This window comes from Anomaloglossus baeobatrachus, chromosome 4 (assembly GCF_048569485.1).
Source record: "Anomaloglossus baeobatrachus isolate aAnoBae1 chromosome 4, aAnoBae1.hap1, whole genome shotgun sequence".
NCBI classification, from domain to species: Eukaryota; Metazoa; Chordata; class Amphibia; order Anura; family Aromobatidae; genus Anomaloglossus; species Anomaloglossus baeobatrachus.
In genome coordinates, this window is record NC_134356.1 from 505,952,477 (window position 1) to 505,967,968 (window position 15,492).

The 15,492-nt window shown below is 46.5% G+C and overlaps 1 protein-coding gene across 1 annotated transcript in view; it reads left to right on the forward strand.

Moving 5' to 3' along the window:
* Window positions 1–3,077: 3,077 nt before the first annotated feature.
* LOC142302574 (transient receptor potential cation channel subfamily M member 7-like) overlaps window positions 3,078–15,492 on the forward strand; it is a 254,559-nt gene continuing 242,144 nt past the window's right edge. Inside the window, 3 exon segments of the mRNA XM_075343678.1 lie at window positions 3,078–3,151; window positions 5,989–6,058; window positions 8,603–8,682. Of these exon segments, the coding sequence (XP_075199793.1) occupies window positions 3,078–3,151; window positions 5,989–6,058; window positions 8,603–8,682 (224 nt within the window).

Consider the following 15,492-nt stretch of genomic DNA (forward strand, 5'->3'; position numbering starts at 1 on the left):
GCTACCGGTGTGGGTCCGGTGAGTGTGTAACCGCCAGTGGGAGCCAGGCGAAGTGGAATAACCAGGGCACATCCCCACGTGAGGGTACGTCAGGGCAGGTTGTCCCCCAGCCCCCAGAAAGTGTTTGTTTCTGCAACAGCCGGATTGTGTCTTAGTGTGCAAATAAAGATGTCTTTTGCTTTCACCACATCCTGCCTGAAGACTGTTTGTACACCGGCCAACGAGGACATCACCACACTCTGCCCCACCAAGCTAGTCCCCGACCTTGAAGTAGTGATGGCGCCAGGGGTAAGCCTTGAATCAACAGAGGCCACGACTACAAGGCCGGAGGCGCCTCTGGCTCATCATTACACCATTATGCAGTGTTTCTGCAGCGATTTGACGCGCACATGTGCTGTCAAATCGCTGCAGAATATTCAGCAGTTACGTGCGCATGAGCCCTTACAGGTATTAATATGGAGAAGTCGCCAGCAGCCTCACTCACCTCTCCCGCTTGTTTCCGTCCAGTTCCTTCAGGACATGTGGCTGTGTTTCACGATGGCTGTCACTAACAGACATGACTGCACACTGACAGCACTGCTGTATATACATCACAGGAGGGGCTGGGGGCTACAGTATGTACATTACAAGAGGGGCAGGGGGCATAGACGTTACTGGAGTGGCAAACAGCTCTGGTGGTGTACTCATTACTGGGATGGGCGACATAGCGCTCTGGGGGACCCATATAGTTCTGGGGGGCTGCACAGACTGCTTCTTACACACACAGCTCTGACACACACAGCTCTGACACACACAATGCACCCACCCATCACCCCACACACACACACACACACACACACACACACACACACACACACATAGACAATGCACCCCCCTTTACCGTCTACACCCACACACACACAATGCACCCCCCATCACCCCCTACACACACACAATGCACCCCCTTTACCCCTACACACACACACACACACAATGCACCCATCACCCCCTACACACACACACATACACACACATACACACACACACACACACACACAATGCACCCCCCATCACCCCCTACACACACACACACACACAATGCACCACCCATCACCCCCTACACACAATGCACCCATCACCCCCTATACACACAATGCACCCATCACCCCCTACAAACACACACACAATGCACCCCCCATCATCCCCTACACACATACACACAAATACAATGCACCCACCTTTCCTCCCCACACACACACACACACACATACAATGCACCCACCCATCACCCCCTACACACACACAATGCACCCACCCATCACCCCACACACACACACACACACACACACACACACACAATGCATCTCCCCATCACCCCACACACACACACACAAATACAATGCACCCACCATTACTCCCCCCACACAAAACACACACACAATGCACCCACCCATCACTCCCTACACACACACACACACACACACAATGCACCCCCCCATCACCCCCTACACACACACACACACACACAATGCACCCATCACCCCATACACACACAATGCACCCATCACCCCCTATACACACAATGCACCCATCACCCCCTACAAACACACACACAATGCACCCCCCATCACCCCCTACACACACACACACACAAATACAATGCACCCCCCATTACTCCCCCCACACAAAACACACATACAATGCACCCACCCATCACCCCCTACACACACACACACACACAATGCACCCACCCATCACCCCCTACACACACACACACACACACACACAATGCATCTCCCCATCACCACACACACACACACAAATACAATGCACCCACCATTACTCCCCCCACACAAAACACACACACAATGCACCCACCCATCACTCCCCACACACACACACACACACACACACACACACACACAATGCACCCCCCATTACCCCTCCCCCCACACACAATACAATGCAACCCTCATCACCTCCTACACACACAAATCACACTGCCCCATCCCTACACACTCCTGCCTCCCCCCTCCCTCGGAATACAGTGCTCCTCCTCTGCCTGTCACAGAGCTGTGTTCCTTCACAGATGTTCCCAGTTATGTGTCCTCAGCCCCTCCCCACTCATCATCATTAATTAAACCTGTCTCTTCGGCTCCTTCATGGAGCGCTTACCATCTGATCTCCCCTGTGTGCCGGCGCCCGCAGCACTGTGATGACGTCAGCAAGGTGCTGATCTCATCACGTTACTGCACGTCGGGGGCGGGGCCCAGTCCCGGCGCGCTGTTCAAATGTATTTACGTCTGAAAGATGCAAATACATTTGAATAGGAAGAAGGAGGAAGCTGCGAGCACCGGCACCGGCTCCGCTGCGCTCCTCTGCATTGTGTGCATGCCGGGCACACAGCACACAGCAGAGCTGGCACAGCACAGCGCTGCCTCCTGCTGCAGCTAGTGTGTCGGGCCTGCATGCACACACTGCGGAGGAGCGTGGCTGCACATACAGCGGCCCATTACACCGTGCCCCTGCTTCTAGGAAGGGGGGGCACCCCGCCCCTCGCTGGGTACGCCCATGACGGCCGCAGCACATAGCAGGGAGCTCATTGGCACACCTCTGACCCCGGAAGTACAATCGCTGGTACTTCCGGGGTCATTCAGCGTCCTGTGCCCGCAGTTTGTTTTTGCGTCTTAAAGACGCAGATACAAATAAATGCCGGTGCACCCCCCCCCCCTCCCCTCCGAAAACACAGCTGATTTATTAGACTGTCTTTACAGAGGGGGAGAGGGTGTGAAGAAAAAAAAAATGCTGACAAGTATGGCCCTGGTGGTGGGGGCCCCCTTAGAAGCTCTTTTGGTGGGGGCCCCTGGGCTGGATCCCCGCTTGCCCCGCCTATAATCCGGCCCTGGTTCTAGACACAGTAGAGGGCAGCAGTAGGTGCATATATTAACACTAGTGATGGGCAAATAGTGAAATATTTGGGTTTGTGTCATTTGTATCAAATACCTAGTACTATTCAAAAAAAAAAAGGAAAAGAAAAATATTTTTTTTCAGCTCACCCTTGTCAAATGACTCCTGGAATTTTCAATCACGGGTGGTGCATGGCGTATGGCTCCATGTCCAATAACTGGCAGGAAAATACAAGTGGTGAAGAGATCCAGCATCATGTCCCAAGGTAAATAAAAGCCTTCTTTATTGGATTCACATTAAAATAAATAGCATGTTAAAATCATCCGTCTTACATGTATCGAACCCTGGACAGTTCTTAATCATGGACAAATACCCCATATCATAGTGAGCTTTAAATGATCTCACTTGATCGGAAAGGCTGTCATTAAGCCTGTCCTGGAGTGAGGGCTTTTAAAGCTCACAATGATATGAGGTATTTATCTACGATTAAGAATTGGTCGGGGTTTGATACGTGTCAAGCCTGCTGTACACGGGACGACCGATTGTGTGATTTCACAATCAATCGTACCCGCCGTCGTCGTTTTTGTGTCACGGGCAAATTGCTGCCCGTGGCGCACAAACTCGTTTAACCCCCATCACACGTACTTACCTTCTGGATGACCTCGCTGTGGGCAACGAACGTCCACTTCCTGAAGTGGGAGGGACGTTCGGCGTCACAGAGACGTCACACAGCCGCCGGCCAATAGAAGCGGAGGGGCGGAGATGAGCAGAACGTAAACATCCCGCCCACCTCCTTCGTTCCGCATAGCCGGCGGGTGCCACGGGACGGAGGTAAGCTGCTGGTCATCGTTCCCGGGGTGTCACATGGAGCGGCGTGTGCAACCCCGGGAACGATGAGCAACCGGCGCCATTTTAATTAAACGAGATTATGAAACCGAGTGACAAGTACACGACTCCCGATTTGTGAGCGATACTGCGTCGCTCGGTGGTGTCACACAGCCCAACGTCGCAAGCGATGCCGGATGTGCGTCACAAAAACCGTGACCCCGACAATCTATCGCACGATAGATCGTCTCGTGTAAAGCACCCTTAAGATGGATGTCTATGCACTGGATGGTTTTAACATGCTTTTTATTTTAATGTGACTCCAATAAAGAAGGTTTTTGTTTACCTTGGGACATGATACTGGATCTGTTCACCTCTAGTACTATTCTAGTATTCATCATAAATAACAAACCTAATGCAAGTCAATGGTGAACCCGAGCAGTTTTCTGGGAAATCTTCAAGAAAAATGCTCGGGTTTCCCATTGACTTGCATTAGGTCCGTTATTTGTGACAATTACTAGTATAGTACTCGGTATTCGGCATGCATAATCCAAACCCAAATATTTCACTATTCGCCTATCTCTAATTAACACACCTATACTACATTACATGTACAGTATATATGCACACATTTAAATACCAAAAAAACTTTATGGGAGTACTTTAACCTCAAAGCACAGACAAAGAAGAAACTTTAACGTTTCTACCACTTCCATAAACATGAATGTAGGATATAGAGTGAGGGATTGTGAGATAGCTTTCCATATGGTGCCCTTACAAACATGTTAGACTAGCCAGACTTGTTTATTTTATAATTGAAACTGGCCGAACAATTGGCTGCATCAGGTTAGACCTTTTAGCTACTGCAGAGAAACTGCCATTCAGGACAGGACTGCAAAAATGGGATCTGTCAACAATTGTCATTAACTCCGGCTCATAAAGAGATTACTGTCTAGAATGTCTATATTCCTTAATAGGATACAGTATATCCAAAAGTTGATCTTTATCAAACAAACTATTTAAGGTACACAGTTATGGGCAAACGTTTTTGAGTTTGAGTTTTGAGACTGGCGCAAATTTGGTTTTCACAAAGTTTCTGCTTCAGTGTTTTACATTGTTTAGTCAAATATTTCTACAGATTCTAAAATAGAATTTCATAAAATTTGAAAGTCTAAATGACAAATACATGAAGTTTATGCAGACTCGATATTTACAGTACTCCCTTATTTTTCAAGACTGATATCAATCCATTCTTGTGTAATTAGTGCCTGAACTTTATCAAAATTTCTGTCTTTCTCCATTCACTTTTTAAGGACTGACCACAGGTTTGAATGGGATTGAGATCTAGAGAGTTTATTAGCCATGCACCCAAAATTCTATATTTTCTTCACTGTGGCACTTAGTTATGACTTTTGTCTTGCGACGTGGTGCTCCATTATGCTCAAGAAAGCATTTTTGATCATCATTAAATTACTCCCAGATTGTGAGAAGTTGCTCTTGAAGGAGGTTTAGATAGCATTCTTTATTCCTTGAAGTGTCCTTAGGCAAAATGTTGAGTGGGCCCATTATCTTGGATCAGAAGCAACCCCACCAATGAGTGATCTCAGGATGCTTTATTGTTGGGATGACACAAGACTCAGGATAGTGCTCACCTGTTCTTATCTAGACAAAAATTCTTCCAGATGTCCATAACAGTCTCAAATGGGCTTCCTCAGAGAAAATATATGATGTCCAGCATGCCAGGGCAGATTACAGAAGTTTTGGAAAATAAGAGTTAGCATTGAAAATATTGAGTTATCCATTAACATGATGATTTATCAAAACTAGTTTACAAAACACATGAAATGCTTATTATTGCACTACAGGAATCATAGAAACATCTGAGCAAAAAATCTAATATTTAGTTGCACAACCTTTTGAGGCAATCACTGCAATCAACCGATTCTTGTAACTGTCAATGAGACTTCTGCACCTCTCGACAGGTATTTTGGTCCACTCCAGTTGTCTTGTGTTTCAAGGTTGCCTTTTCCAGATGGCAGTTTCAGCTTTTCCAAAGATGCTCAATAGGATTTAAGTCAGGGCTCATAGAAGGCCATTTCAGAATAGTCCAATGTTTTCCTCTTGGTTATTCTTGGTTGTTTTTAGCTGTGTGTTTTGGGTCATTATCCTGTAGTAAGACCCATGACCTGCAACTGAGACAAAGCTTTCTGACACTGGGTAGCACATTTCTCTCTAGAATCCCTTGATAGTCTTGAGATTTCATTGTACCTTGCACAGATTGAAGACACCCTGTGCCAGATGCATCAAAGCAGCTCAGAACATTATTGAGCCTCCTCCATGTTTCACAGTAGGGACAATGTTCTTTTCTTGATATGCTTCATTTTTCCATCTGCGAACATAGAGCTGATGTGCCTTGCCAAAAAGTTCAATTTTTGTTTCATCTGTCCATAGGACATTCTCCCACAAGCTTTGAGGCTTGTCAACATGTAGTTTGGCAAATTCCAGTCTGTTTTTTTATATTTTTTTTTTTCAACAATGGTGTCCTCCTTGGTCGTCTCCCATGAAGTCCACTTTGGCTCAAACAACGACGAATGGGGCGATCTGACACTGATGTTCCTTGAACTTAAAGTTCACCTTTAATCCCTTTAGAAGTTTTTCTGGGCTCTTTTGTTACCATTCAAATTGTCCGTCTCTTTGATTTGTCATAAATTTTCTTCCTGCGGCCACGTTTAGGGAGGTTGGCTACAGTCCCATTGATCTTAAATTTCTCAATAATATATGCAACTGTAGTCACAGGAACATCAAGATGCTTGGAGAAGGTCTTATAACCTTTACCTTTAACATGCTTGTCTATAGTTTTCTTTTTATTCTCCTGAGACAACTCTTTCCTTTGCTTCCTCTGGTCCATGTTGAGTGTGTGTGGTACACACCATGTCACCAAACAACACAGTGAGTCTCTGTAGCCCTATATACAGGCCCACTGACTGATTACAAGATTATAGACACCGGTGATGATAATTAGTGGACATACCTTGATTTAACATGTCCTTTTGTCACATTATTTTCAAGGCCATCATTTTTGTCCAGGCCTGTTTCATGAGTTTTATTTTTTTAAAAATTCTGTGGAAGCATGGTTGAAAAGCAATGTCTGAATTTCATTTTTATAGATATTTTTTTTATTTATTATTACTTTTGTCAGATTCAAGTTATTTCTGTGACTATTGTGGTTTTCTTTTCCTTAAACAAGGGGTACCAACTATTTTGACCACATATGTATATAGGGGTGTCTGTGTAGGGGTCCATAGTATATAGAGGGATGTCAGCATACTTAAATCTGCTCAATATTAAGTGATACAATTAATATTACTAAAAAATAATTATAACTAATGTTAATATTAATCATAACCAAAATTAATTTCAACCTACTGGTTCGGCCCTTCACACCAGTCACGGTCTCTCGCAATCTATATGAAACATGTGTTTGTCCACGTTCAATTGTGAGAATATTACCATTATGTTAAATGTGAAAGAACCCATTAACCCCTTCACGACCTTGGATGGATCTATCCGTCATGGATCGTGTCCCGTTAAGTTTTCAACAACTGACATGTGCCTGCATGTTGCGAGTGGAATCGCTTCCACTCGCAACATTTAACCCCTTAAATCTCGCTGCCAAAGTCTGGCAGCGAGATCTATATGCGCGCGGCCATGTTTTTTACTTACCGCCGCCCCCACCGGAAGTTACGTGAGTGATCACGTGACTTTCGGTGGTTGCCATCGTAGCACAGGGTCATGTGATGATGCCTGCAGCTACGAAGTTTCACTTTCGTTTTCACCCGTCCTGGAGCCAAATGAAACAGGAAGTGACTGTATCTGTTGTTTACAGCTGTGTAGCTGTGATAACCAGATAGATAAGAGCGATCGGATTGCTGATCGCTATAGCCCCCTAGGGGGACTAGTAAAATTAAAAAAAAAGTTTAAACCAAAAAAAAACCCTAAAAGTTCAAATCACCCCCCTTTCACCCCATTGAAAATTAAAGGGTTAAAAAATAAATAAATATACACATATTTGGTATCGCCGTGTTCAGAAATGCCCGATCTCTCAAAATATAAAATCAATTAATCTGATTGGTAAACGGCGTAGTGGCAAAAAACTCCAAACGCCAAAATTACGTTTTTGGTCGCCGCATGTTTTACGCAATATGCAATAACAGGCGATCAAAATGTAGCATCTGCGCAAAAATGGTACCATTAAAAATGTTAGCTCGAGACGCAAAAAATAAGCCGTCACTGAGCCATAGATCCCGAAAAATGAGAACGCTACTTGTTTCGGAAAATGGCGCAAAATGTGCGCCACTTTTAATGGACAAACTTGTGAATTTTTTTTTTCAACCCCTTAGATACAAGTAAACCTATACATGTTTGGTGTCTACAAACTCGCACCGACCTGAGGCATCACATAGATACATCAGTTTTACCATATAATGAAGATGGTGAATAAAACATCCCAAAAACTATTGTGCGATCACAGTTTTTTTTGCAGTTTTTCCACATTTGGAATTTTGTTGCTGTTTTCCAGTACACTATATGGTAAAACCTATGGTTTCATTTAAAAGTACAACTCGTCCCGCAAAAAACAAGCCCTCATATGGGAAGATTAATGGAATAATAAAAAAAGTTATGGCTCTCGGAAGAAAAGGAGCAAAAAACAAAAACGGAACGTGCCTGGGGGCTGAAGGGGTTAAAAAAATAAGACTTTTTTATTTATTAGAGGCCTATGATAGTGTGACAACACATATAATAATGCTGTGATTTTGTGGTGGACTAGACTGGTCTTGCGTAAGCATAAAGAAATGTTTTGCCATTTTATTTGCTTTATTTTGTTTTTCAGATTAGTTTGCCTTGGACTGAGAGAACATTTTATAAGCGTGATTGTGTTTCCATCATACCAAACTCAAGAGAACCTCACAGGTAAGTAATTAATATGTCTTTCAAACCCTACATGGGAAATAAATATCAATATGATAAAAGGTCAGCGCTAAAACCCAATGTTTTAATGGTTCTGCAGCTAGATTTCTAAGGCAAAAAAACCCTTATTGCCTAGGTTAAAATTAGAAAAATTAAATATATAGAAATAAATTCCTATATGTAAAAAATCTGCGCTGAACCAAAAACAATGTATATTTTGATTATGATTAATATTTTATTTTCCACTCACAAGTAAAAATATTAATGAATAGAAGGTTCCAGAAAAAGAAGCGTATACAAACAATAATAAGACACATAAATTTGTACATTCAAACAACACTATAAAAGGCACTTGTGCATGTGGAGCCCCGGCCGGCAGCTACCATCTGCTTAAAAATAAAAATAAAGATAAATATACTTGTTTGTAATTTATATTTTAGAGAAAGGGTTATAAATTTACCACAAATAAAGGAAATAAAGTAAATAAATAAGTAGGTCAATCCAGGGAATTCCAGGAGGTTCGCAGGAACAACCTCCGTTCTAAAAAGTATGTAGGGTGTTATACTGCAGTTCAGCGGAACACTTCAGGTATTACTATGACCATGCGCTCCACATAAGCCACACTTTTCTTGGTAGATTTAAATTTCCCCGCACTCCTAGCGTGTTACCGCTACAGACATTTACAGGAGTATAGTAGGTTTGTGTTATTCACAATTCTGAGGTTTCCAGAGGCAAACGCAGTCTCTGCGCTATCGATTTCTTTAGTACTTGAGCACGAAGTTTGCAGCGGGGATGTAGCAGGTTTTTCCCTTGTATGAACTCCTGGTGCCTGGAGCGAGGATACCCCCGAGGCTGTGTCAGATCACATTTTTCTTATTTTCTCATCCATTTTCTCATCCATTTTTTATCTCTAATAATACACTGTGGATTTATATTTGATTTTTTTCTACTTATTGTTATATTTTAATAAGAGTAAAAGGGAAAGAAAGTTTTTATTTATTATGAGGGATGTGCCTGTCGGTGCAAAAAATGTATATGGTATATATATTTTTGGTTTTCGTTTTCTAGTTTTTGCTGTTTTTCTTATTTTTTTTATCCAAATTTTAAACAGTTTTATGCATTTATCGTATCAATTTATTTATGACAAATTCAGTTTTTAAACAATTGTTGTGTATATTTATTATATATTCTTATGCATATATATATTTTTATTTTCTTGTTTTGCTATAATGGACCGTAATTAAATCGTGTTATAAATAGGGTCTCAGTGAGTGGCTGTGCTGTCCTTGAGGAAGGGGACCGATAACACCCCCGAAACGCGCGTTGGATCAAGCTCAGCATACACTTTCTATCTGTCTGCGGTGAAAAAGCCGAATTGTCTAATTCATTCAAGTTTCAAAACTTGCTTAACGGGTGGACGCCCAAGATAATCCCTGTATCCGTGCCCTGGAAGGTTTTTGTATCTCGGAGCCTAAAACCACCTGTTTGTCTTTCAAAAGCCGGGGTGTGATCTGACACAGCCTCGGTGGTATCCTCTGCGCTAAAGAAATCCATAGCGCAGAGACTGCATTTGCCTCTGGAAACCTCAGAATGGTGATTGTTTAACGCAAACCTGCTATACTCCTGTAAATGTCTGTAGCGGTAACACGCTAGGAGTGCGGGAAAATTCAAATCTACCAAGAAAAGTGTGGCTTATGTGGAGCGCATGGTCATAGTAATACTTGAGGTTTTCCGCGGAACTGCAGTATAACAACCTATATACCGTATTTTTCGGACCATAAGAAACACTTTTTTCCCCCAAATGTTGGGGGAAAGTGGGGGGTGCATCTATTGGTCTGAATGTAGGGCATGTCTGCGGGGAATGAGGGTGCTGCGGTGGAGCGGGTCATCGGGGGCACGAGCAGGCTGCAGCTGCAGCTGCGCCTGCCGTGACCACGTGGGCCCGCCCATTCCATATGCACGCCCATCCTCCCGCCCATCTCTCAGCGCTGAAGCTGGTACTGACGTGTGGGCGGGGTGATGGGCGTGGATGTGCGCATAATTAACAGCCGGTCATGATCACCCCTGGCAACTACAGCCTTGAGTGAACATGCTTGGCTGTATTCACTGCCCCCCGCGCATCATCATCAGCGTGGGGTTAAGTGAATCAATGTACTCACCGTTCCCTGCAGCATTGCGATGTCCTCCTGTTTGCCGGCCACGCTGTGTGGACTGGAGACTAGCGGTGCTCACAGCGATGACGTCATCGCTGTGCGCACGTCTGTCTTCACAGCCACATCGGCAGACTGGAGGATATCGCGATGCTGCAGGGAACGTGGCCGTCTCAACACAGCGCTGCCGGCACAGACAGGAGGAGGAGCGACGCTGCGTGGAACGAGGAAAGGTGAGTGGAAACGTTTATTTTTTGTGTGTGCCGCAGGATAGGGGTATATGAGCAGGATGATGGGGCTATATAGCAGGATGATGGGGGTATATAGCAGGATGATAGGGGTATATGAGCAGGATGATGTGGGTATATAGCAGGATGATGGGAGTATATGAACAGGATGATGGCATATAGCAGGATGATGGGGGTATATGAGCAGGATGATGGGGGTATATAGCAGGATGATGGGAGTATATGAACAGGATGATGGCATATAGCAGGATGATGGGGGTATATGAGCAGGATGATGGGGGTATATGAGCAGGATGATGGCGTATATAGCAGGATGGGAGCACATACCAGGATGGCAGTATATAGCAAGATGGGGCTATACCAGGATGAGGGACATAAATATATACATACACAAGGCAGGAGGATCATTACCAGGATGGAGTACCTTAGTAGAGAATTTGGGGATATTACCCCCATAATAGTGTCAGCAGCAGATCTTCGCCCCATAAGTGTGTCATGACCACATTTTTTGCTTAAAATTTTATTTTCCTATTTTCCTTCTCTAAAACCAGGGTGCGTCTTATGGTCCGGTGCGTCTTATAGTCCGAAAAATGCGGTACTTTTTAGAACGGAGGTTGTTCCTGCGAACCTCCTGAAATTCCCTGGATTGACCTACTTATTTATCCCTCTATTTGTGGTAAATTTATAACCCTTTCTCTAAAATATAAATTACAAACAAGTATATTTATCTTTATTTTTATTTTTAAGCAGATGGTAGCCGCCAGCCGGGGCTCCACATACACAAGTGCCTTTTATAGTGTTGTTTGAATGTACAAATTTATGTGTCTTATTATTGTTTGTATACTCTTCTTTTTTTGGAACCTACTATTCATTAATATTTTTACTTGTGAGTGGAAAATAAAATACTATTCATAATCAAAATATACATTGTTTTGGGTTCAGCGCAGATTTTTTACATATAGGAATTTATTTATATATATTTAATTTTTCTTACATGGGATATATACTGTATATGTCGCGGGCGGGGAGGAGGGTGTCAGCACACCACGCTCACCCCTTCTGCTCGGGTCCGGCAGCTGCTCCTGGTGGCTCGAGCTGTGGGCCGGATCCCGGGGTTTCTCGAGCGACACTCCTCGCCCGTGAGTGAAAGGGGGTTTGTTGGGTGTGGGGATTGTTATAGTTCGTGACGCCACCCACGGTTGTGGTGATTGCACCACCGCTGCTCAGTATGGGGGTCCCGGGGATGGTGATGCGGAGCAGCCAGGTGTTGTGTTGCCCCTCCGTGGGTAGGGGTTGGTGATCCCGGGGCCCGGTGATGAGATGTAAAGTGTAGGGCCCGGTGGGCGCAGGGACGCGGGAGCAGCGCTGTGCCTTGCGGCACTATGGTACTCACTCAGCCTGACACACGGACACAGTTTGTACGGTAAACCAAACGGCTGGTAGGACGGTCCCACAGACGGCTGCACCTGCACTCCCGGTAGGTGACGGTGATGTCCCTCTTCCTTGCACCTTTGTTTGACTTGTGGTATCGGTGGATTCCCTCCGGTTACCCGCTCCCCGGCTGCAATCTGGGCCGGAGGAGCTCTACACTTTGCCCGCAGGCGCTGGCCCTGGGGAAACTGGTGCCCTGGCGGTGGCGGTGTCTCCCCGGTTCAGGTTGGGCTGTTGCCTTCACTCGGGACTTGGTTGTTGGGGGAGCTGCGTCCCCGTCACTGACGGATTTGGCAAATCTGGCGACTCCTAGCCTTGCCGGGGTCCGAGAGGCCCCTGCCCTGGTGCTGACTGTCCTTCGGAACACTGCTCCAGACCACTGGGCACACAGCCAACGGGGTCCTTCCAGGAACTTCCAAACGGTCCCCCTCCAGACAGTCACCGCCGTTGCTGACCTTGCTGTTCTGGCCCTCACAAAGCTGGACCCTTCAGGCTGTCTTTCTCTTCTGTCACTTCACTTGCTTTCCTCCTTTACTACTTTCACTTTCACTTTCTTAACTCCTCCACTTTAGCTCCTCACACTTGCCCTGCCTGGGCTAATCTCCATTCTTACTCCTTCCACTTCCTCCTCCTGGACTCGTCTGCCTGGTTTCTTCCTGCCTCCAGAGCTGTGAGCTCCTTGGTGGGCGGAGCCAACCGCCTGGCCCACCCCCTGGTGTGCATCATCAGACTCCTGGAGGAAGGCAACAAGGATTTGTAGGTTAGCTGTGATGTGCCTACCTGGAGTGTGGGGTGTGGTGGTGTGTGACCTGTGTCCCCTGGCTTGCCCAGGGCGACACATTCCCCCTTAGCAAAATGCAGACCGTCCGCGGGCTGCCGTCCTACACCGATTTTATTTTTCTGTAAAAGGGGGTAACAGGGTTAAGCAAACATAAATAACATTTTTAATCAAAACTCTTCCCAAGACGGGAGGCACATTTACTTAAACGTTGCAACGGTTTACGGCTACGGTTTCCGCTCTCTCCCACCCAAGCAACCTGGCCCTGATGCTGCCCCTAAAACCCAGGCAGCACCCCTTGACCCACAGTCCAGCACAAGTTACCCGAGCGGGATCTGTCCTTCCCCTCCAGAGGGTGGCCACCGGTTCCTTTGGTGGCTGGGCCCTGGCCTGCTCTGCTCAGGGCCCTCCCTCCAACCTGCCTCTCCGGAGACGGTATTGCGGAAACGGTAACGGCAACCAACATATTTACAAGCCACTTAACGTTTGTGGTGCCCTGCAAGTTCACGGGCTTGTCCATGGATAGTTCCCATGCAAATAAACTTTAAACGGTCCCCACGGGGACAACGGTGCCGGCTCCAGCCGGTTCAATCACAAAAGCAAATCAGGTAAAACTTCAGGCATTTTCATTTATCATTTTTCAAAACTTTCAAACAAACAACAACACTCTTTTACATTTGCGGACCCCTTTTACTCATAGAACGGTCTCCCTGTACCTAAGTGGGGGTCTACCTAGGTTGGAACGGGTGGACCTTCGGGGCCCGGTGTCAGTGGTGCTAGACAGTGGGGTAGAGGGAACAATTGGTTCCTCCTCCCTGCTATAGTGTGGAGCAGGCGGAGGTGCAGGGGGGCTGGGTACAGGTTCATCCCTGGGCACTGGCACTGGTTCTGGCTCACGGTTAACCGCTTCCACTACTTCTTCATCCACGGGTTGTGGGAACAGTATCACTGGAAGTATCACCGCGCCGTTCTGTGTAGGCCAGTCTGCTGGGAAGTCACCCATTACAGTGTGGATTACCTCTGCTGCCTTCTCCACTGGTGGAGGAACCGGTACTTCAGCCTCTGCCTTCAGCGCTGGGGGGCATTTTTTTAGATGGTCCCGGGAAACTGTGGCTAGGGTGCCCCCTTGGTCACGACTGATCTGGTAGGTTTTCCCATCTCCCCATTCTGTGGGTTGTATGACATAAGGGACTTGCTCCCACTGATCATCCAGCTTGTGGGTTTTTCTCTTCCGTTTCAGCACCACATCTCCTGGCTGGAAAGGACCTGCGGGCGCCTTCTGGTTGAACCGGTGCTCTTGCTGCTCTCGACTTCGACTGAGGTTTTTCTCCACATACTCCTGGATTTGCCGGTACTGTGCCCTCCTCCGACTTTCCCACTCCGCCGTTGAAGGGAGTGCTTCTGGAGCTTCCAACCCCATCTCCAGATCCACCGGCAGGCGGCCAGGCCGAGCCCTCATCAAATACGCTGGGGTGCATTTCGTCGAGCTGGACGGGATATTATTGTACATGTCGACCAAGTCAGGTAGCTTTTCCGGCCACATGTTCCGTTCTTCCAGCGGTAACGTCTTGAGGAGCCCCAGGACCAAGTGGTTCATTTTCTCGCACATGCCGTTGGTTTGGGCGTGGTACGGAGTGGTCCGGATCTTCTTGCAGCCGTACAACTGGCAGAATTCGTGAAACACCTCTGCTTCAAAAGCCGGGCCTTGGTCAGTTAGCACCTTCTCGGGGTACCCATGGGGTCGGCAGAAATAAGCCTGGAACGCTCGAGCAGCGGTTCGACCAGTTAGGTCCTTAACAGGGACTACCACCATAAATCTTGAGTAGTGGTCTACCATGGTCAATGCGTAGGTGTACCCACTTCGGCTAGGGGTGAGCTTGACATGGTCCAGGGCGACCAGTTCCAGCGGCTGATGGGTAACGATGGGATGTAACGGTGCCCTCTGGCTAGTCTCGTCCTTTCTCCTCAGTATACAAGGACCGCACTCTCGGCACCAGGCTTCCACCAATTCACGCATCCCACTCCAATAGAACCGCTCCCTCAACAGCATCTCCAGCTTTTTCCACCCGAAGTGGCCAGCACCATCATGGTATGCCCGCAGGACAGTAGCGACCTCAGCTTGGGGAACAATCAACTGGCATATTTTCTCATGGGTCTTTGGGTTGATCAGCTCACGGCACAGCCTCCCTTGGTGTAGGTAGAGCCG